This window comes from Nuphar pumila, chromosome 5 (assembly GCF_984573655.1).
Source record: "Nuphar pumila chromosome 5, dmNupPumi1.hap1.1, whole genome shotgun sequence".
Classification (NCBI taxonomy): Eukaryota; Viridiplantae; Streptophyta; class Magnoliopsida; order Nymphaeales; family Nymphaeaceae; genus Nuphar; species Nuphar pumila.
The window spans coordinates 10,638,893-10,663,078 of record NC_143253.1 but is presented as its reverse complement, the minus strand read 5'-3'; the positions used below and the strand labels follow the sequence as shown (position 1 = coordinate 10,663,078).

General features: G+C 36.7%; 1 protein-coding gene across 1 annotated transcript; it reads right to left on the bottom strand.

Annotated features, from left to right (window-relative positions):
- Positions 1-2,467: 2,467 nt before the first annotated feature.
- Positions 2,468-17,771, bottom strand: LOC149836756 (uncharacterized). Its single transcript, XM_090005567.1, has 8 exons — positions 17,561-17,771; positions 15,115-15,152; positions 13,260-13,337; positions 13,028-13,111; positions 8,902-8,936; positions 4,470-4,555; positions 2,904-2,969; positions 2,468-2,824 (listed from the first exon to the last, which is right to left on the bottom strand). The coding sequence occupies exons 1-8, from the start codon at positions 17,625-17,627 to the stop codon at positions 2,790-2,792; spliced, it is 489 nt and encodes a 162-aa protein (XP_089861693.1). The 5' UTR covers positions 17,628-17,771; the 3' UTR covers positions 2,468-2,789.
- Positions 17,772-24,186: the final 6,415 nt, after the last annotated feature.

Here is a 24,186-nt window from a genome sequence, read left to right as displayed (position 1 = left end):
TCAACCAATACAAGGTACAAAATAATCTGAAATTCCCTGAGGGGTTGTTTGATTACCCCGGATCTCTCAGGAGGTCCTTGAACACAAGGATCCGATCTCCATGCAAATGGAGGATCTGAGCACCCAAGATCTGAGATTCTAGTTTTAGGCCGAAACCTCCCCCAAATCCACAGATTTCAAGTCTAATGGCCGGTCGTACTAGATCCTTGGATCTCTAGTCAAAATCACTTGAATTTCGGACCCGATGGATTCACACAGTTAGGGGGTGTTTGCATGTCACGGGAGGGGCGGCACTCCCTTCCGTGAAAACGTCTGCCGCGGAAATAGAATCGGACTGCACCCCGCCCCCCTCCCCACGGGAACCGTTTCCACGGAAAACCCACGTCCAGCATGTATTTTGGCATTGCCTGTCAAGGGTTTTACGTGGAAACAGTGGATTCTGCTGTTTGTGTTGTCACTGTAGGCCCCGCAGAAACGCACGCCCATCGATATGTTTCTGCAAAAAACAGCCTACTTTCCGTGACACACAAACAAAACCCTTAACGGCAAAAAAGGTTATTTCCACTACGGGCTCAAAACCTCGTTATATCTAATTTGGTAGCTTGCTCTGGTATCACAACTAATACTAATCGACCATACCAAGGGGGCTCTACTTGTGTTGGTCGTTGCAAGTTCAAATTCCGTATCGTTGTATAACTGGTAGGGGTCTGACTAACCCCAGCTTGCCTTTAAAAAAAAAACTATAAATCCCACCAGACCTATGAATATGACCAAGATGAAAGAACATCACAAGTTCAAAATCCGTAGGTGCATATCTCCAGACATGGGGCTGAAGCTAGTTTACTCTGGTGGGCAAACGAGACCTCGAGCCTGCGAGGAGGGTTTTCTGGCTTACCAACAAAAAAGAAAACTTACTAACCAAAGAAAAACTGACAATAACATCAAAATTATAAATGGATATTTTCATTTAGAGCCCCACCTTCAGACTGTTCAAAAAGAGTCATATGTTGTCTGAAAAGACAGTTTAGGACCTATTCTTTCCCCAAAACTGTCAAATAGTGACCTCAGTCAAAGTAAGGTTAACCGTGCATAATAAAATAGGCAAAACACGCCTACCCAAACCAAAGGTTAACAATGATATTTTCTATGAATATTAACCATGAAAATAACTTCAGGTCTCTGATAGTTTCATTGAAAAGATAGGTCCTGATATCTTTTCGGAAAGACGGGATCTTTTTTAGAATATAAAGCAAGGTCCCAAGATGGAAAATCCCCCCTTGCAAAAAAAGGACAATAGGATATAAAGTACACAGTAACATGGAGGTAGGGCTGGTAAACGAACTGAACGATTCGAGCTTGAACTGTTCAAGCTTGGCTCATTCTTGTGGCAAGCCAAGCTGAGTTAGAGTGCACAATGAGTGTGATTTAAATGAGCCGAGTCCAATCTGGCATGTTAAAAGAAACAAATGCTTTGTTTTAGAGTTGGAAGAAATAGGATTACAAAGAAATGCACTATTTTAGAGCAAGTAATAAGATTTTATCATTAAACCTTTATTTTGCAAACCAAATAGTTCAATCATATATATATATATATATATATATATATATATGCAGAGAGAGTAATGGGTAGGTGTGAAATAATAAATGCTAAACCAGTTTTTTCAAGATTTTTTCGTTCTCTTGAAGCATTCAATTCAGACACATGGGTGGGGTTTTATAAGGTTCAAAAAATCAATTATCTAAAACCTTTTTAAATTTAAAAAAAAATCCAAATATCATTTTTTCATCAAAAATACATGATCCAGGTGTGGATTTCTCATAAATCAACCATGCCAGTTTCAGAACTGTGAAAAAACAGCCCAAGGGCAAATAAACCCATTTAACACATCAATTTCGCACCCACTCATCTCTCTCTCTCTCTCTCTCTCTAACAGACAGAGTAATGCATCTTTCTACTCACTTTCTCATTTAGCCACTTCAGCCCCGTCAAAAATCATTATTCTGGGCATTTTTCTCACATCTAACACCATAGATGTAATTCAGTGAGAACCAACTTTTGGATCACGGATATCTGACCTGATCCAAAATCAATGGCTATGAAGGTATTAGTTTTCCCCGGCTCATAAAAATATATTTTTTCGTCAAAAAAACAAGATCCAAGAGTTTATTCTCACTAAATGGAACATGCTAAACACATCTAAACGATTCAGATCTATCATAAAACACTTAAAAACTATGGGGCAGAATGAGGCAGAACGAGAAATGGGGCCTAATATGTTTAGCTCTCTCTCTCTCTCTCTCTCTCTCTCTCTCTCTCTCTCTCTCTCTCTCTCTCTCTCTCTATATATATATATATATATATATATATATATATATATATATATATATATATATATATATATATATATATATATATATATATATATATATATATATATATATATCTTTCACTAGTTAACAAGCTTGATTGAATTGAGCCGAGCCAAGTACCTATCATTCATATTCAACTTGCTGACCCTATTTTACGAGTTTGAACGAGCACTTTCTGAGCCAAACATGAGTCAAACCACGATCAGCTCAGCTTGTTTTTCAGCCCTACATGGAGGGATGACAGGTAAAAGCTGGCAAATGTGCTAGTAGAAAGAAGAAATGGCAATTCTCTTTGTGCATATTTAAACATAATGGATGTCGATAGTTCTATAAAATACCAAATGTGGAGTTAAATAATGCATATCCTTCATCCTACAACTAAGCATTTTGACCCCACTTTCACGTCCATGACATAGTTGTCATTTGCGAGCATCTGCTTTCTTCGATTCTTTGGCTGAAAGAACAGATGAAATTAAGTTTAAGACGGCATCGAGATAGAATGGTATCAAAAGAAATGCACAATGCAGACATACCAGCTTTCTCTTCTTCTCGCTTCTTTGCTGCCTCTGCCCTTTGTTGTCGTATCAATTCTAATCGCTCTGAATACCACAAAGAGATTATCACCTCAAAATATAACACCAACTATATATAACTACACTTGAATCTTGGCTACTAACTCAATTAATATGCTCAAAAGCAAAATACCATTGAAGTACCAAAAGATGAAGCAAACTTGGAGTGGAAAGCAAAAAACACTACAAAATATCTAAAGAATGCTAAATGTATGAAAGGAAATTTCTCATAGCCAAATCAAGAATTGCACGGTTCAAAGGACCTTTTATCTTTATGACATACACAGGTATGAATATGATAAAGATACAGGATAGATGCAGCAATTTCATGGAAAGGATACCAAGATACATTAGTGCGACGTTTAGATGAATTATTGACTGCTATAATATGTAACTCAGTGCAATATCAATGAGCTAATACAGTGAAGAACACCAAAAAAACTACAGTAGAACCATAAATTATCTTCCAATATTCTAAAGTTCCAACAGCCAAATACTGAAGAGATGCAAATAAAGCCATGTCCATGACAAATTACAAAGAAAATAAAGATGCAACACAAAATGGATAGCCACGGTCGCATTATACAACAAGAATGAATGTGTGTGTGTGTATAACACAATGCAAGAATGAATTAAGCAGCCCTTTATGCACCTTAAAGATGGATGAAAATGATCCCCACAATCGGGGTACAGGTCTGGACTGAAAGATCCAAACTGGTATGACCTATACCCATGAAGTACCAGTACCAGTACCTGTATCATACCATATCAACATGGATACAAAACAATTCTGTAAGTACCCATGTTGCATAGCCTAAATAACAGTTATTCAAAAAAAAAAAGAACAAAGTCATATCGAGTGTACAACAATAAGATAATTTGAACAAGTCTCATTTCTGTAACCAACATAGATGCATAAAACGCATTGTAGGAAAACAAGGATGATGACACCACAACAAAGGGACAAAACTGAATTCCAACTTCTCAACCTCTTAGTATTCCCTTACAAGCCTTGAGGATTGAAGGTTAGGTTAAAATTTCCAGCAACTGCAGGTGCCAAAACATTGCAAGATTAGGTCCATTCATATCACTATCCAAAAAAATCTACTTATCACAATTCCCGCTTTGGTTTATCATGTTACAGTAAAAGGATCCGTTTATTGTTCTAGAGAATTAAAGTGCCAACCTATATGAATCACCCACAATATCCCCATAACAGCCTTGTTTCAACCAATGATGCACTTCCTCAAAGTTGGGAAAAAATAATGCATTTAGGTCTACATATTGATGTATGACAAACAAAAACAGGAAAGCATAATACATATTGGACAAGGTAAATAGTCAGATGGACATATCTCAGTTTGGCTATTGCCAGATAATTAACGATGAAGCCCAAGGAGAGCCGCCAGTCAGACATCCAACCATAAAATATCTCATGCAACAGTAAGATGCAGGACTAGCTGTTTTGATCATGTATACACTTCTAGTTGGAAAACTAAGAGTGACAATTATTTCAGAAAATCTTACCTAAATCTTTTCTAGCTTGTTCTGTTTTTCCCTGTTCCTGTAGCCTCATGTAACGTTCATGAGCTTTTTGTTTCTCTATTTCTTCCCTGAATAACAAGAGAAAAAGTTTAAAAAATGGAGCAACTCAACATGCAGCGACCATAGAAAATTATCATGTTATGTATCATAAATTAGACAAACTGCTTAGCATAAACAGAAGATATGACAGAGGTAACATCCAGTGACTACAGAAGATCCTCAGAGATTATTTGAACAATTTATAATTGGCAGGATGCCTAATAAGCAGCAGTTCACCCCCACCCGCAACATGTACGTGTGTGTGCGCACACACACACACACAAACTTTGGGGAATGCCCATTCAAGTTAGGCTAGAAAAACAGATGGAATATACATTATGCAAACAAAAACTAGAGAGTAGAGAGTCACATGGAAGATCACTAATAAATTCTAAAAGTATACATCTTTCCACAGCCTCAAGATAGTATCTAACAATAACAGCAACACAGTGCATGCTAGTCTGACATTCTTGTTAACTGCAAACTATTAAAAAATAATAACAAAGACCAAACGCTTAATCAAGTCAAGGTATATAAGAAAGTAGCAGGAATATCCTTCATGCCTACATATGAAAATTCATTGCAAATCATTCATAGCTTCATAGGCTTATCATATAAGTTTCACATACCAAATAAACAATTTTCTAATGTTGATGAGATGAGTGACAGGCAAGGATCATTCAAGCCCATTCAAATCACAGCTGTCATAAGAACTTGATGAAATGGAGCATGATTGTGCATTTTTATTTGTTTTTATATATACTAGAATATGAGAACGAGAGTGTGAACTAGCATTTTCCATGCTTTTCTTTTTTTGCAAATCCAACCCTGCAGCTGTGTTTAGCATGGTCCATTTGCTAGGAATCCACTGTTGGATCATGTTTTTTTCAACAAAAAACATGGTTTTGGATGTTTGACTATTTATGAAAATTCTAAGCCAGCAATTTTCAAGCCTTAAAAAATCCTGCTTATGTATCGCAATCGGATGATTCAAGAGTCGGGTCCTTTAAAAGCAAGCATGTAGATTACATCCATACGGTCAGATTTAAAGAAAAAAAAAATCTCGGTTCACACACTTCTTCTCATATTCTAGTGGCCCACATACATACATACATACATATATATATATATATATATACACATATATATACATATATATATATATAGAGAGAGAGAGGACAAGTTTTTGGTGTGGATGTGCACTCCAAAAAATTGGTATCATTGAGTAATATCTCATAACTCATGCATTTTGACTACATCTGATCATATGGATTTAGTTAACATGGTCTATTTATTTTAGAACATACATGAATTAATAAAGTACTTAAAAATATTTTAAATAAAAATAACAATAACAGTTCATATTGCACCTGACTCTAACTATGGAAAAGAACATCTTCCACATCCAAACATGATTTCTACTAAGTAATGTTAAGCCCATCCAGTCCAATCCACTTGAAAATGCATGAGTTTAGATCAAACTCATTGATACGGTATGCCCTGCCCAACGATGACTCCCCCTCCCCTCTGCCTCTTCCAGCCCAGCGCCACCATCGCCACCAACCATGAACCCATCTTCCCTCCTCTTCCCACCTGTGTACCTCCCACCTTCACAAATCCACCTCCCTCTCAGACCCCACCATCTTCATTCCTTCTCTTACATTCATTACCGCCACTACTCATAACCCTATCCACCCTGACGCTTCCTCAACCACGAAGCCGCAGCCACCATCCCCTCTTCCCCATCCACCACCACCATCATTGATTCCAGTGGCCCACCACTGCCATTCCCATTAATGGTAACAACTGTAATGAAGTGCCACCGAGAGAATAAGTCTACCAAAAAAGTTGCACAAGTGCAAGAGTGCACAAATGTGCTACAAAGAGCACAATCACAAGAGCGCACACACACACTTGAAAAATTAATAATATTAACAGGAGTAGAATGCTTAAAACAAGCATAATACAAGAGGGACGAGAGTCCCTTGTATATACACCACAACAGCAGTTACAGCACAAAAACTAGCCGTTAGACTAGTCCTAACCGCCAGTAATCCTAGCAAATGTAAAAAATAAAAAACACTAAAAATACAGAAATAAATACAAAAAAGATATATACAAAAAGGTATATAACAACAAACAACAACAACTACGCCTTCATCCCAAAATAATTGGGGTCGGCGCTATGAACCAAAAAAGAAAATCATTATGGGTCTTCCACATGAATCCTTCTCCTCCAATCATTTCTATCCAATGCCATGTCCTCGGTGAGGTTCAAAGCATTCATATCCTTTCCTATCACCTCCATCCATGTCTTTCTAGGCCTACCCCGACCTCTTTTAACTAATATATCTTCCCATTTCTCCATCCTTCTAACTGGAGCATCATTAGGCCTTCGCCGAATATGTCCAAACCACCGTAAATGATTCTCTCTCATCTTCTTTTCAATGGGTGCAACGCCTACCTTCTTACGTATCTCCTCGTTCTGAATCTTATCTTTTATTGAATTTTCACACATCCATCTTAGCATACGCATCTCAGCTACACTCATTTTTTGAATATGATGTCTCTTGGCAGCCCAACATTCCGTACCATATAGTAAAGCAAGCCTAATAGTCGTCCGCAATGGCATTCTACGATCGCACAACACTCCAGTTGCACTTTTCCATTTCATCCACCCAACCTTTATCCTATGATTTACATCTCCATCAATTTCTCCATACTTTTGAATGATAGATCCCAAATATTTGAAACAATTATCCACCGGTATTTCTTGCTCACGTTGCTTACTAAACCGACATTCCATGTATTCTGTCTTACTCTTACTCAACTTAAAACCTCTTGCTTCGAATGTCTGTCTCCATAATTCTAACTTAGCATTAACCCCAGCTCTAGATTCATCAATCAAAACAATATCATCAACAAACAACATACACCACGGCATATTTTCTTGAATTGATCGCGTAAGCTCATCCATCACTATAGCAAATAGGAAAGGGCTTAAAGCAGATCCTTGATGTAACCCAACCGTTATAGGAAAATTGGTTGTCACCCCTCCACAAGTGCGGACATTGGTTACTACTCCTTCATACAAAAAGGTATATACATGAATATATATGTGCATCTTTACAACAACTGCTCCCTTCTCTCACATCTATAAAAAATAACCATGCATCCAAACAACCATAATGAGACAACCAGTAACTCAGAAGTTAAAACAACATTTAATATTTCATCAATAACATTCTCGCCTAATGAGACAATATCCTCAAATTGAAATGGATAGAAAAACATTATTTTAACACTAATTCTTTTTGCATATTCCTAACTTGATAAAAGAGTCCTTAAATACTTCAGTGTAAAAGAATCATGCAAAGTAGGCCTTATAACTTAAAGTAAACAGCCAACACCTTCACATATATACAAGACTAAGTACAGCCTTTCCCTATTTTCTAACAGGTCGATCACAATCTGACATTATTGCTCTTGCAACCCTGAATGGCTGAAGATGACAAATACAGAAAAGGGCTATTTACAAAACCATTCCAATTTTTTTTGTAATTCAGATTCATACCCAAAAAAATTGGCAAATCAAATGTGCATAGCTCATCTATTTTCTTGTTAACTAAAGCATACCACTGTTTTTACTTCCTACTATCTTGGCCTTTCCTATTCACTTAAAATTCACGATTTTATCTTAAAAAGTCAATTTTACCCTTATGTATATTTTCCTCTCTGCTTCAAAAATGTTCTTTTTCACCTTCTCTTCGTTCTGGACAGGAGCACTAATGGACATGGGGAAGGAGCAGGCAAAGCATGTCATTGTAATGGAAAGAAAGACCATATTGGAGATTGCATGCAATCCATCTCCTTAGACTGCAGAACCCTCCATCTTCAGTCACCAAATCAAAGGATCATAGAAGGTGAACCAAATGAAGGTAGTAGCGAGAGGTGGTCACAGGATTGGGGGGAGAGAGAGAGAGATTAATGAGGGTAAAATGGGGCAAAGGGAGAAGCATATTCAATGAGGCTAAAACTGATTAGATTTGAATTTATTAACTATTAACCATGATTAAAAGGAGAATTGTTACCAGGAGTATGAATTTTAGTAATTGAAGATAAAACCACGTATTATTTTGAATTATAAGTTTTCTGAGTATCAATTTGAATTACAAAAAAAAGCAGGTGCCTCTTTGTAAATAACACTATAGAAAACTATCTTTGGAGAAATTGCAACAAGCCAGGATTTTGATATCAAATGACAGCTTATAGTATAACTAGTTGCATATGCTCCTTATAATCTTGAAAATAAGTTGGCATCGTTCTATTGAAAACAAAAACTATCACAACACAAAGAACTATCAAAGGCACACACCTTTCACGCCTTGAGAGCTCAGTTGTTTTCTCCAACTGCAAAACAGATGAAGTCAAAAATCACACTCAAAGGCTGTAAAAATTATCTTAATCACAAAAACAGAAATAACCTACAACGTGAGTTTGAAGCATTGAAGGTAAACAAAGGCCACATGGCAGAGAGAGATAAAAGCAAATTATTACAGACAACAAAAGAGAACAGTAATGCTAATTAATCTATCAATTGCCACAAACTCAAAATATCTCTCAAGAAGAATGGCAAACAATTCCTGCACCCGAACCTGTAGGTTATATGCAGACTGCTCCAACAATTTATCCAAATGGCAAGCATAAGTACATATATGATAGCACACAGCACATGTCAGCTAATGACAATTTCGGAAGCTTTTGTCTAATCTGTCAGGACAGAACAATCAAGGCAAGACACATCATGGATCAGTTCATATAAATATGAACAGGCTTATCCATGAAATAGACAGTTACTTTTAGTTGTTTGATTTTGTCATTTCCCTTTTTAACATTTCAACGTGACTTCTTATTGCTCTTTATGCTAACTCTACACTTTTCAAATTATAACAGTGCTTAAAAGATTAGGAAAAAACTCAAAGAAGGTACTGGCAAACACCTTTAAGGTCGAATCAAAAGTACTTTTAGGTTGCATGGACAAAATATAAGTTACTTTGATTACAACAATTAGATGTCAAAACCAGTTAATGCATTACATAAGCTAAAGGTTGCCAAACTAGGAAGCAGGAAACTATACGGGAAGCGGAGGCGAGAAGCGAAGCATTTTAAAATTTATAGGAAGCAGGAAGCAAAGTAATAATTTAAAAGCAAAATATTAAAAAAAATGAAGCAATATGGTAATTGAATAGGAATCGAACAAGAAACAAATAAAAACTAAAATAAAATTCATCATTCTTATATTTCGTGATTTTTCAGTAAAAGAGTTAATTTTTTTTTAAAATCTAACGATGATGGTTACTAATTTAAAGAAAGTACATGGAAAGTGAGTGAAAGAGTGAGAAAATACATGACAAACATGAAAAGAAACGTGAGAAAAGAATATAGGAAGCATAGACCATGTGTTTGGGAAGTATAGAAGAAGTGTGGGGGAATCGAGATTCCCATGAAGTTTCGGAAGCGAGGAGTATTGCGCTTCCGAAGTGAGTTTCTAAGAAGCGAGCTTCCCACCTACCTAAGAAGCTTCCGGTAACTCTAAACACAATAGGCTTAAGAATTGTAGATATTGTTTTCAAGCGCAATTTTTGGAATCATGCGCGAAGTTGTTGAAAGCAATGTTGTTGGTATCGGTATCAAACCTGAATCGTTGGGCTGCCTATTCAGCTGTATCGGCCGATACCGATACTTAGCTGAATCGTTCTCTATCGGCTAAAAAATAATAAAAAACTATTACATGTCAATCATAATGTGACATGTGTTAAAACCATTAAAATAATATAAAACAATATTTTTTGGTATTTTTTAAATTAAAAATTAGCTGAATCGGCCTTGAATCATATCAAAATTCTGCCGATACTATGTGTATCGGCCAATACGCACCGATACTGATAACATTGGTTGAAAGTCATTGCAGTTTTGGTTATAGTACTTAGGATGGTAGATAGTGAAGAAAGACCAACCATCAATTATCTATATGATGTGATGAACAAATCAAAAGAAGCCATCAGAGATTATTGAAAAGTAAGATGAAAAAATACATGCTTATATGGAACATCATAGATCAAAGGTGGACTAGAGAACTTCATCATCCTCTTCATGATGTTGCTTATTAACAATGTCACACAATGTGCATCGTAACCAGTGTTGTGAAAAGCGTTGAGGCGTAGCGAGGTGCTCCACCAAAAACCGAGGCGAGGCATAAGCCTCAAGGCGTAAAGCGTAAGCCTCAAATTTTTTTTTGAAAACTTTAAAAAAATTATAAAAAATATCTAAAAATACAAATAAATAAAGAAATGCTTTATTGATGAAATAACAACCAATAAGAAATAGAAAATCTGAAATAGGTACTAAAAAATATGAGATTAACATATAAAAGTAACTAAAAACTGATTATATAATTGGAAAATTTATGAGATTAACCAAAAAAAGTTAAAATATACTAAGAAACTTATTACATAACTGAAATAACTGGAAAATATATGAGATTAACCTACAAAAGTTAAAATATATGAGATTATTCTAAAAAATATGAGATTAACATATAAAAGTAACTAAAAATGATTACACAACTGGAAAATATATGAGATTAACCAACAAAAGTTAAAATATATGAGATTATTCTAAAAAATATGAGATTAACATATAAAAGTAACTAAAAAACTGATTACATAACTGGAAAATATATGAGATTAACCAACAAAAGTTAAAATATACTAAGAAACTGATTACATAACTGAAATAACTGGAAAATATATGAGATTAACCTACAAAAGTTAAAATATATGAGATTATTCTAAAAAATATGAGATTAACATATAAAAGTAACTAAAAAACTGATTACATAACTGGAAAATATATGAGATTAACCAACAAAAGTTAAAATATACTAAGAAACTGATTACATAACTGAAATAACTGGAAAATATATGAGATTAACCTACAAAAGTTAAAATATATGAGATTATTCCAAAAAATATGAGATTAACATATAAAAGTAACTAAAAACTGATTACATAACTGAAAATATATATGAGATTAACCAACAAAAGTTAAAATATACTAAGAAACTGATTACATAACTGAAATAACTGGAAAATATATGAGATTAACCTACAAAAGTTAAAATATATGATATTATTCTAAAAAATATGAGATTAACATATAAAAGTAACTAAAAAACTGATTACATAACTGGAAAATATATGAGATTAACCAACAAAAGTTAAAATATATTAAGAAACTAATTACATGACTGAAATAACTGAAAAATATTTGAGATTAACCAACAAAAGTTAAAATATAGTAATATACTAAGAAACTTATTACATAACTGAAATAACTGGAAAATATGAGATTAACCTACAAAAATCTTTTTGATTATGTGTCAGAAGTCTTGTAAAAAAAAATGTGCCTCAGGCTTGCGCCTTGAGGTACAGAGGGCCGCGCCTCAACGCGAGGCACACCTTTTGCGCCTCAAGGCGTGTTTTTGATAACACTGATCGTAACACATATTTTATCATCACATATAGTAAACATCACAAACTTAAATTTAAAATTAAAAAAGAAAAGAAAATAATAAGCTATATTGCAATAAATAATACTATAATCTGAAAAATAATGCCAATAAAAACAAATAACAAGCAATGATCAACCACATGAATATCAAATACCCACAAATTAAGATAAAGTTAGCAGTAAGATTCATGACTAATAGGAAAGTACAAATTAGTTGGTTTCCAAAAGTCTCCAATAGAGTAACTGATTATCCAGTGGACAACCAAGTTGATTTCCGAAAGTCTCCAATGAGAAGTGGTAGGGAAGTGAATCCATAGATAGGAGGTTTGAGAGGAAGCCGCATCTTGTGGGTTTCGATTTTTGACTGCTACAAGTTTATTCCCAGAGAGAGAGAGAGAGAGAGCATTTATAGTGGTCACAAAACATGAAATATGTCCTAACTGCTACGATGGACTTGCCTTTACTTTGCCCAACATGAGGGTTTCTCTTCTGTGTGCATGCATGAGAGATGGTTCGCAAGTTTGTGTTTGTCCACGCTTTTAGCTACACATGCATCAATCAGTAGGCTGGGCATATTTTATTTTCACATACACCAAAAATAATGTTGTTACCTTTAAAAGGAGTTCCATATCAGGTGCTCAAAAACATTTACTGGTTTCATTGATCACAATATCTGGAACTGTAACCCTAACAGCCTACAATGTTTCATTGATCACAATATGTTTCCTCTCTGTCATTGTAACCTCGTATTCCTTATACCAATGATTCCTTTATGCTTGGTTTTTTCCATTCCAAACATACGGACTTAAGCATGGCGATAAATGCTCATGGTAAAAAACATCCACAATACAAAAAAAGTTCATTCAGAAGCGTGCTCAATTATTGATCAAAATCCAAGGAATCAATAAATATGAAGAAAGCAACCTTACATCAACATTCTTTGCTTTCAAATTTTTGGGTTTGACCAAGTTAGGATTTTCAATCTCAATAATGCCCTGTGCCCCTTTCTTTTTCTGCAGAATCATAAACAACATCAAAAAACACAAAAGATGGGATAGCATGCACTATAAACGATAGAAATCTATTAGCCCAAACATAAAGAAAAAACACAATTAGCAACAGCTAACTGAGACAAACTAACAAAATGCCAAAGACCAATACCCCTTGTTCAACTTCCTCATCAGAATCTTCTTCTTCCTCTTCAGATTCTTCTTCCTTCTCCTCCTTCTCCTCCTTCTCCTGACAACATACAGGGGGGGAATCATGCAGATGCAATTTAAATAGTTCAATGAACAACAGGAAGAGATCCTAAAACAAATTTTCAATTTTTGATAAGGCATCAAGGCTACCTTATTAACAATTTACTTCCAATGTAAAACACGCAGCACAAACAAAATAATATTGATAATAAATATTGAACACATGTTTATTGATAGTTATTTTATCATCCATTGACCATGTAATGCCAAGTTTCACACACACATGCATGCTCTCTCTCACACATATATTGAATAAAATTATTGTATATGCACGTTGATGTAGCTATATATTTGTTGTTGAGCATACGCATTTTTTGTATGAAGAAGAAGAAGAATAAAGAATGAATTAATTGACAAAGAATAGCAGTATATTGAACTACTAAGACGACAAGTTATTGGCAATGAAAAGGCAAAAGGAACAAAATATGTAAAAAGAGCAAATCCTGTCAAGGTTCAGGGTGCCAACCCGGCAAGCCTCAATCCAGCTCAAATCCCTAGCAGGCCACTTCTCCTTCCCACAACCTCAATAACCATAAACATCGTATCCAAAGCACCTGTAAATCCACCAAAGCTCCCATGGCTATGTTATGAACACTTCACTTGGCATGTGTGTCCTGTGTCAGCATGACATGATGTTTTATGGATGCAGTCAAACCTATGTTAATGTTAGACATGATCAACACCTTGTCATTAACTTCCTTTATTTCTTTTAATGATCTTGATTGTTTATTTTTCTATTAACTTGTGTGTTTTTCTACTAAAATTTGTTATCAAATATATTGAATTTATTCACTTAGACTTATTATTTAGTGTTTTAATCATAACGATTTCAGAATTATCGTTTAAAATTTTGTACTTCAGATGATATTCACGCTATATTGTGTTCTATTAAGAATCTTGAATGTGTGTGCATGTGCATATATACTCATAGGATGCACCTAATCCCTAACATAGACCATAGCATCTTTTCTGATCCAACAGTTTGTGGTAATTTAGAATAAGAACACACATTGCATTTATGAGGGTCGGCATGTTATTTGCATTTATTGTGGTCACCAAACAGCCAGAGGTGATGGGTTTCAAAGCTCCATGTTATAAATGCGACAGATTTTTCCTTTTTTGCATTAGCACAACCATTGGATCGAAAAAGATCCAACAGCTTAGGTGCATCTTCCATATATGTGTATATGAATGTGTGTGGCCATATTCACTTGTCCTAGCTTTACAAAACTTTTTTGAGTCATGTCGTATCAAGCATGTCCATTTTTCGTTCTCGTCACCTACCAAAGAGAAAAGCAAACAAGAAGAAAAGATATCCTTTCAAAACTCAATTTGCTCTACAGTCAAGCTACAAGGCAGTCTGGTGAGGCAACTCAAAACTCTCAGTGGACCAGGTTATCATGTGCAATATCTAAAATGTCACTTGTCTTATATGAGACATGATAAATTATTCTTGATCTCGTAAGCAAAACTAGATGTATTTTCCCAATCCAAAAACATTCATAAGCCTTGCCATGATTTTGAAAAAAGGTTAGTAGATCACACGTATATTAGAAATAAAATCTACATTATCACCACATGAGAAAAAATGAACATCCATGAGACCAGTATTATGCCTCACACTTTGGAGCTAGAAGTTTAAATAAGATGCTAACAAATCATAACTTATTCAAATGACTATAAACATTAAAAGACAATAACAAGAGAGCAACACTAGTGGGCAATTTATAGTTTTTTGACACCATAAAGTAGCATACCTGTCTAAAAGTGCGAGGACGTGTGGAGGTGCCAGCAACTGAAATTTTGAAAAAGAAAAAAAAATCAGGCAAGCTGCACTTTAGAGTTTGTGCATTCCATATTAGCAGTTTAGAGATAGCATGTTCCATGTTAAAACTGAACTTGACATGGTGAGTAGATGCACCAGTCGTGCAAATTAAAAGTTTGGCTGTAAGGAACTCACAATAGGTGGGAAGTGCAAGAAGCTTATGAATCCAATATCTCAAATGGATGAGCATGGGATATTACTTATGACACGCAAATATATTCTTACAAAATAAACCCAAGGTACAGGTTTCTGTTATATTAAGATCTACATCACATGGACACTGCACCTAGCATGTATGTGCTACATTGACATGACATGAGGATGGTTAGTAATCCATTCAGTATTTCGATCAAAGAATATGTATATTGGGTTCTTACCATCAGTATTCAGTAGTCAAGACATAAGGCTGACTTTTTGAGCATCTAAAGTAACATAGCTTGGCAAAAGATTTAAAATTAGTAACGACAGAATATCATGGTTAGCACCATAGGAACAAATCTCGTTATCAGCAATTTCTCAGCAATGTGCTTCTTGGGAGTCTTTTTTCTCAAAAAGTGGTTCACAGGAAGTTCTTGGATGCTTTAAAAAAATTTAAAATGTAAAGAAAATTAAAAAGGATAAAAAATAATTGGTTTTAGCAGTATTTTTTATGAAAATGTAAACATAATTGGAAAAGTCTTTAAAAATATCATAAACAAAAAATAGGAAAAAATATACATACTTAAAGATATAAAAAAAGATTGTTTATAGTATTGTGCTATATCATGATATTTATGTCACAGCTGACATTTTAAAAATATCGTGATATTTGCCCTTTGACACCATTCTCCTGTAAATATCATGATATTTTCAAAATATTGGCAATATTTGTGGCTACGGTGAGCACCCATTTGTGTGTGTGCATGCACCAACATATCCCAATAGATGAATCCACGAGATCAGTTAGACATAGGGATTTCTGCTCTAGAACCTATAATTGTGCAAAAACAATTAACTTAGGTATTCCTAAAAATTCACTCGATCATCTTATTTGCACTTACACAAGAACCTGACAACTCCTGATCGGCAAGGATTATTTATGGTGAAAACAACAAGAAGCTACTAACCCCTGGGAAAATGAATCTTGAGGACTTAAAAATTAAAATTCAACTAGTGGCTTGGCTAGGTCTTAAGTTGAGATGCAAATCATAAATTCACAGCCACAAATGGTTGGATAAATGGATTCTTCAGACCTATAATTCTATAAACCGGGGCATGTTGAATGATTGCTACCTAAAACCTGGGGTGATTTTTATCAAGCCAGGTTCTACCTAAAGAATCTTTCTGTGGAAGAGATTCCTACCCAAAAAATGATTGCATCACATTGCTCCAACCCCCCAAAATCAAACAGTTCATTCTTCCTCAAAACATAGGAAACTGACTTGACTATTTTAAGTGTAAGATGTCTACTTCATAACAATCTATGTGTTTAAATGTGTTTTCTTAGTATTTTAATTTTTCTTCACTTCTTGCTTCTAATATTTCATTATTCCCCACCAGCAGAAGTGTATAACTTCTAAAGAAATAAAGTAACAATTTCTCCAGGCCCCTAAACAAAAACGCATGATCGTGAATCATGAAATAACTGAATAAGGTAGTGAAGCTCAAGTATGAGTAGATCCGTTGAGATACTCAGCAACAAATACCAGCCACCTACGAATCACGACACCGTACCATCGGCTAGCGAGTTTGCTATTCAAAGATTGGATTATCAATGACCTTCACTCCCTCTAATTTTTAGTAGTACTTGAAGTAGCATTGGCAAGAGAGGCCCAACAGACGGGAACAAGATTTCTTATACAATTTTAGCATATATTTTGCATAAAATACTTGATACTATAAGCGTGCAGTTCTTACCATGTTTGCTACATAAACCCTTGTTACGTGCATTACAACTACCAATGTCCAGCAATATTTAGAAAGGGACAAAAGCAAAAAAAATAGGAACGCCAAACGCAACTAATGCATCATCAATTCCGAAAGATTGAAAAGTATTCCAAGGCATCAATCAGGAATCACAGATACCAAAACACAAAAAAAAAAGATAACAGAAGCAGTCAGTCACCATAATCGATTTATTTCGGGACAAAATCATCCACAAACTAATCAAACAGTATACCTCAAGACTAATACTGATCGATCAAAACCCATATGAAATACTTCCTTTTAAAGATCATAGCAATCCCCAAAACAAAACAAATTGATGAACATGACCATAAACGGTTGGTTTTAGGCGATTCTCCGCTTCTAAAGCAACCGATCAAAAGGCAGAAGAACTAATAGGAAGAACAAGAAGGAGATCGAAATTTAGAGGAGGGAGAGAGAAGGGAGGGACTCACGCATTTCCTCGGGAGTGGAGAAGTGCCTGCGGCCGGTGGGCTTGCCCTTGAATTTACCCCTCCCCATCCTCTCTCTCCCTCTTTCTCTCTAACTCTCGATCGATCGATGGAATCGCAGTGGATGATGGGATGCGTTTTTCTTTCTTAGCTGCTCTCTCTCTCTCTCCCGCGCGCGTGTGCGTCAGTGCAAGCAGGTTAACAAACCCTACCGGAGAGGGAAAGAGGGAGAGAGTCTTATAGGCTCACAATTAATCTGGCTTGACAGTTTTTTTTTTCCTTGACAGAGAAAGCTGGGGTTAGGCATACCTACCAGTTATACAACTATACGATTGGGATTCGAACTTGCAACGTCCCAACTCAAGGTGACGTGGGGAGCCCCGGTTTGTGGCTTGTCAGTTTTTTTTATGTCCTTAATCGTGAGTTGACAAAGAGGCTTCTTAAGCGCTGCCAATCAGATGCCACCCTTTTCCTTTTTGACTTTTTTTTTTATTTATAACCCGAAAAAAACAATAAGACCTAGTCGCACTCTGCCATACCTATTGTCATCGGCAGCTTAAAACTCTGAAACTAGGATCCCTAAGCTATGTGTTGACTTGCACAGAGGAATAACTTTCATAGGAATTGAACATTGACTATCCGTCTAGCAACCAAGGCCCCACCCCCACTACTCCAACCCTTCTTGGGCTTCCCTTCTTGATTTGCTATTGCAATTGTTTTTTTTTTTTAATTATTAAGGCAAACTGGGGTTAGGCAACCCCCACCAGTAGGGGTGGCAATGGTGTCGGGTTGGCGGGTCGACCCGACGGGTTGGCGGGTCAGCATACCTCAACCCAAACCCGACCCGTTTATTAAACGGGTCTGCTGTGGCAAACACGAACCCGGCCCGTTTAATAAACAGGTAACCCGACACGACCCGCGAACCCCTTTAATAAATGGGTTGGGTCGGGTAAACGGGTTCTCAGGTTCACGGGTCAGGTTGGCGGGTCGACGGGTTGGCGGGTCGGGTTGACGAGTTGGCGGGTCAGGTTGGCGGGTTGGCTGGTTGACCCGCCCGCCTAACCCGTTTATTAAACGGGTCAGCCGGGTTGGCGGGTTGGCATACCCCGAACCCGACCCGTTTAATAAACGGGTTAGGCGGGTTGACCTGTTTATTAAACGGGTTGGCTTAAGCCCAACCCGAACCCGCCTAAGAGGCGAGTTGGTGGGTCGTGTCAGGTTTTGCCACCCCTACCCACCAGATATGCAGTGTAGTACCATTGTGTTTTGAACATGCAACGTCCAAACAAAAGGTGACTTATATTAACTGCTCCTACCAAACAAGGGCCAGCCCCTATTGGTTGACTTGCCATTGTTGTTAATAAATGCCTAGTGGAGCTGCAAATCGATAAGGCAATGGACAGGGGCGGGGGACAAGGTCTCCACCTCCTCTGCCCCATCTCAAAATTTTGCCCTTTATCTTCACCTCCACCCCCTCACGGATTTTGATTTTAATATCCATGCCTGTTTTATGTCTTCCATTCTCGGTTCAAACGGAGTTAGGCGGGGTGGGGCTCCTTTTTTCGATCATTCTTCTGCTGACACCTACCGCCTTTAGAGGAAGAAAAGAAGAGAGATTCGAAAAGGACTTTTATTTTATGGTTAAGAATATATACATGATTTTATAATATGTATAAGGATATAATAGTAATTTTATTAACAAAGGCTGGGTGGAGGCAAGAGTAAGTCCATCTCTGCACGGGTTTTGATTTTAACCTCCATCCTTAATTCATTCCCCATTTCATGTCCTTCATCCTTGATCCAAACAGGGCAAGGCAAGGTAGGGACCCGTTTCCCCCGGTCTACTGCCATCTCTAGCTGCAAACGAATAGAATATGGTTGGACAACATATTCAAGTCTAGCATTTTGTTTTTATATGAATCTTTTAAGTAAAATCTGAATATAGATTTGGATTTGTTCAATCAAATCACTTTCAGATTCAGATGAGCATTTTAAGTTGGCTTTGGAGTTGATCCAAACTAAAATCTGACCCGAATGCATTTTTTACTTGTAAATAGCTTGTTTTGTTCTATATTTTTGGGATTCAGCATTACCACATGTATTTCGGATTGGGATTCAATCTGACCTCCCCATGTCTGATTCAGATATGAAACCAGAATTAGATACATTGTTTGCATTTTAGATTCAGAATCGGATTTGACAGGATGCCATGCAAATCCGACCTGTTTTCACCCCTACACCTAGGGACGTAAACGGATTGGATTTGGATCAGATGTAGACAATATTATATCTGATTAATCAGATGTGGCTTGAACGGATTTGAATTTGAATTTGGATTTGGATTTTAATGATGAAAGCTCATACTAGATCTGCTTTTTTACATGTAAACCGATTAAATTATCCATTAAATTGGTATATTTGTCTGGTTCATTAGCAAATATCAAAACCGTATCTGCATCCAATTATTGGCTTACCGAATGCAACTAAACGGAATCAAATTTGGCAGATATAGGATAAAATCTGATTATTTGGCATCCCTATAAATGCCACTACTGGCCAACGGGATTATGGGAGCAATTTATGGTTGATCTAGATCTTGGATGGGCTTTTATGTTCAGTATGTTTTGAATCTAAAAGTCGAGTTGGGTCTTATGTCCAGTGAAACAAAATTGAATCCAGATCCAAATTGTATTGTTCCATTACCATATGGGGTCAAAGGAAAAGATGGCTTGAGACAAGGGTTTCACGTGGGAAAGATATCGATGCATTGGATTCAAACTGATCCAAATGCAGATCAGAAATAACAGACCTGATTGAACCTACATGTTTTCACTAGGGGTGTCAATGGATGGAACACTGTCAAAATTTGGTGGGTCCAGACCAGGATCTTGTTGGATCATATTTCAGATCACACAGTTTCACAATCGCCATCATGATATAAAACACGATATAAATCAGGAAATATAACAGTGTGATTACATTGATTATCAGATGACCGAAACAATAACAAGGAGCAAGCATGACAGGTTCCGCATAAAACCAAAATTCAGACAACAACATATGAACAAACATATACATAGAACACAATAAACATAAGAGAAGCATGTTAATACTGTGTAACAGGCTAAGGCGTACGGAAGTACTCCCCTTAGAGAAGATTCGCCCCCACATACAGTGCAAATCAGGGTCCGGCGTCATTCCCCAATGATACAATAGCCACGACGAACTGAACGGTGCACTCCGACGGGTCGTCTTTCGAAAATAACTTCTTCGAACCAACGTTGCAGAACAACCCCTTTCGGGATAACTCAGGAGAGAAAAAGAGTAACAGGGAAAAGAGAAAACTCGCAGAGCTTCAGAAACCAGAGTGTTTGTCTCTCAGCATATCCATAACCTCAGCCCTGACCACGCTTTTATAACCCACGAATGGTTATGAAACATGGAATGAGCCCGTTATGGAATCCGAGGGGACGTGACCCATTAACAGTCTTCGAAAGATCGAGATCCGTTACGGAATCTGAAGAGTCATAACGGGCACAGACTCCGAGGAGGTGTGACCCGTTACAGAATCCAAATATTCAAAGAAACTTTGGGTAAAAAGGTACTTTGTCTTGTTTGGATATGGCCCCAAAGGGCCAATTACCCGAACCCGAACCGGCTCGGCACGACACGGCACGACGGGCGGGCGCGTGTGTGTAGCTACCTACCTTCTTACACCTAATAGATCCAGCTAAGAGGTGCTTGACTGCTGGTACCACATCAGGATCCAGGTCCAACCGAACCTTCTACAGGCAAAACCATACCTTGATAAAATAATATATTGTACGTTGATTACATTTTACATTAAAAATTTGCAGATCTTAATCAGAACTTGGGTTGGACCTGAAATTGTTATGAAACTTTATAAACCATGCCCCGCTTCATATATTAACTGGACCTCATGAATCCGTTAGCTATCAAATACCTTCTTTTGTTACCAAATCACTTAATATGGGCCTGCCCCTCCATGAGGTAAACCCTGGGTAGTGTCACGGACACCCAAGCCGTTGTGGAGCCCACCAGTTAAAGGCCCCCGCACAGCTGGTGGGAATCGAACCTGGGAGGAAGGGGTCAGCATAGTCTCCCCAGTCCCGCTGCCACACGGGCGACCCAGGCCGGTCTAAGTACTGATATACATTTATATAATACCTCTATGTTCATATTTATATATGATTCCCTTGATGAGTTAACGTCAATGAAGTAAGCACAAGAAAGGGGAAGAAAAAAAGGCACAATAAAAGTTCACAGAGTTTCTTTAAAAAATAGTAATCTAATAATAGCAAAAAAATCATCAAGTGTCATATAGTAAACAGGTCAATTTGATCCGAGACTTTTGCCCTTTTGAGGAGAATCATATTCATGCAATGGCATCCACCCATCCCAAAACATGGCACACTTTGAGTGTTTCCTTAAGTGTGCCATGTGATGGCACCTGAACCTGGCTCTTACTAGCCTCTATCTTTGTATAATTAAGACATCAGTACGTTTTGGCGGCCCCCATTGTTTATACAGTGGTGATCTTATAATATAATTTTTTTTTGTTGTCATATCACTTAAAACAAAATGAGGAAGTCTGCCTATATTTTATACAAACTTTCTTACTTTCTTAAGTTTGCTTATATTTTATGCGAATTTTCTCAACTTCATCTATATTTTATGTTGATTATTTTACCCTCCCATGTGTTAATTGTTTGCATGTTTAGAAAAAGCAATTTATCTTGTCGATGATATTTTTTGTCAACCGTTCATCAGATCAAGGCCATCTTGATGGCAATATAAAGCTAAAGTCTCAAATTTTCTCTTTTTCTGTTTTCTAAATTTTTAGTGCATGTAACCAAAAAACAACATAACACAAACAAAAAATTCTCAACCCTAGAGAGTGTTGATCATGTTTCTATTATAATTTTGGAACTCAAAAATGAAAACCTTATAGTGGTTTTCGGTTTTGATTTTTAAGAAAATGCATCAAATTACATGTACAGTACAATCATTTTCTGAAAAGAAAAGGTCATATAACCTAATCAAATTCTTTTTTAAGTGTCATTGCTTATTCTTAGCCTTGTCCTTTTATTCTCCAAACACTTTTAAGATATCTCTCTCTAATTCTCCATGCAATTGAATGAATGACTCAATGTTGTTAAAAGCTTTGAGGAGGCGTAGCAAGGCGCTCTACCAAAAACTGAAGAGAGGCCTAAAGTATAAGCCTCAATTTTTTTTTTGAAAACTTATAACATATAAAAGTAACTGAGAAACTGATTGTAAAGTGTAAGCCTCAATTTTTTTTAAGCTTAAAAAATATATAAAAATATATCTAAAAATATAAATAAAAAAATACTTTATTGATAAAGCACCAAGCAATAAAAAATTTAAAACAAATATTAAAAAATCTAAAATAAATACTAAAAAATATGAGAGATTAACATGAAACTCTTCTTCCTCACGCCCACCTTTAACTCATACCTTGAGGGGCACAGGACCTTGCCTCAAGGCAAGGCGCACCTTTTGTGCCTAAGGCCCACTTTTAACAACACTGGAATGCCCACCGACCTATCACCATAATGAGAGTAGACTCATGCATCGATGACATCCACTGGATTATATGGAATTAATTGTCCAGAGAGCAAAGGAGACGTCTCAATTAGCAAATTAAAAAATACACACACAAGGGCAACAACTCCCTTATATAACGATTGAGAACATCATTGTGTCTGTGGTGGATAATACCTATATATATATATATGTATATATATATATATAGAGAGAGAGAGAGAGTTGTTCCTGGCTCATCACAACAACCCATCTCTTTACCAGGAGCTAGAAGTTTAAGTATGACACGCAATGCCTCTCCCAATTCGACGATGGCCTCAGTGACAGATCAAAGTCGGCTTCGTGGCAAGGGATTCACACATTAGGTATCAAACTCTCAACATCCTTCAGTTTGAAGTTTGAACGCCTTAAACTGACTCACCTTGCCAAGTGTGTGGATCCCTTGTGAGCCAACTATAATAGATTTTACAACATGAAATTATTGATCATTCTCGTTGTTGATTTTAAGTTGATAGTGGATGGAGGCTAAGGTCAATAGATCTTTCCCTTGTGATAGGAACATGGTTGGAGTCGGGTGCTTGATGGGTAGTCAGATGCCGGACCTGAGGTGAGCAGGGTTTGAGCCCAAAAGTTAAGAAGTCTTGGGCCTAACTTGGTGCTCGTAAACAGGCTGGTCCAAGCAAAGATAAATATGGTGGTGTTAGAGTGTATCATACCAGGAACATTTGCTACTCGAGTTCCCACTAACCCACCAACCCCCGAAGTCAGCCCAATAAGACCTCCACCAGGTTGGGCTTCAAGTGAAATCATTCTTTGAACATTGCAAACATGTGATGCATTTTCCCAGAGCAAAATCACTGAAAAAGTATGCAACTTTCACAGGTGAAAAAATACACGTGAAATTTCTCGATATTCTTGGTCTTGAGGAATAAAATCTCAACCACTTTCCCGGGGGCAGAGGTCTACTTTCCCACTTGCAAATGTGCCCGATAAATTAGTTACTATTAGCAAGACAGCCCTTCTCTATCAAAGACAATAGTTAT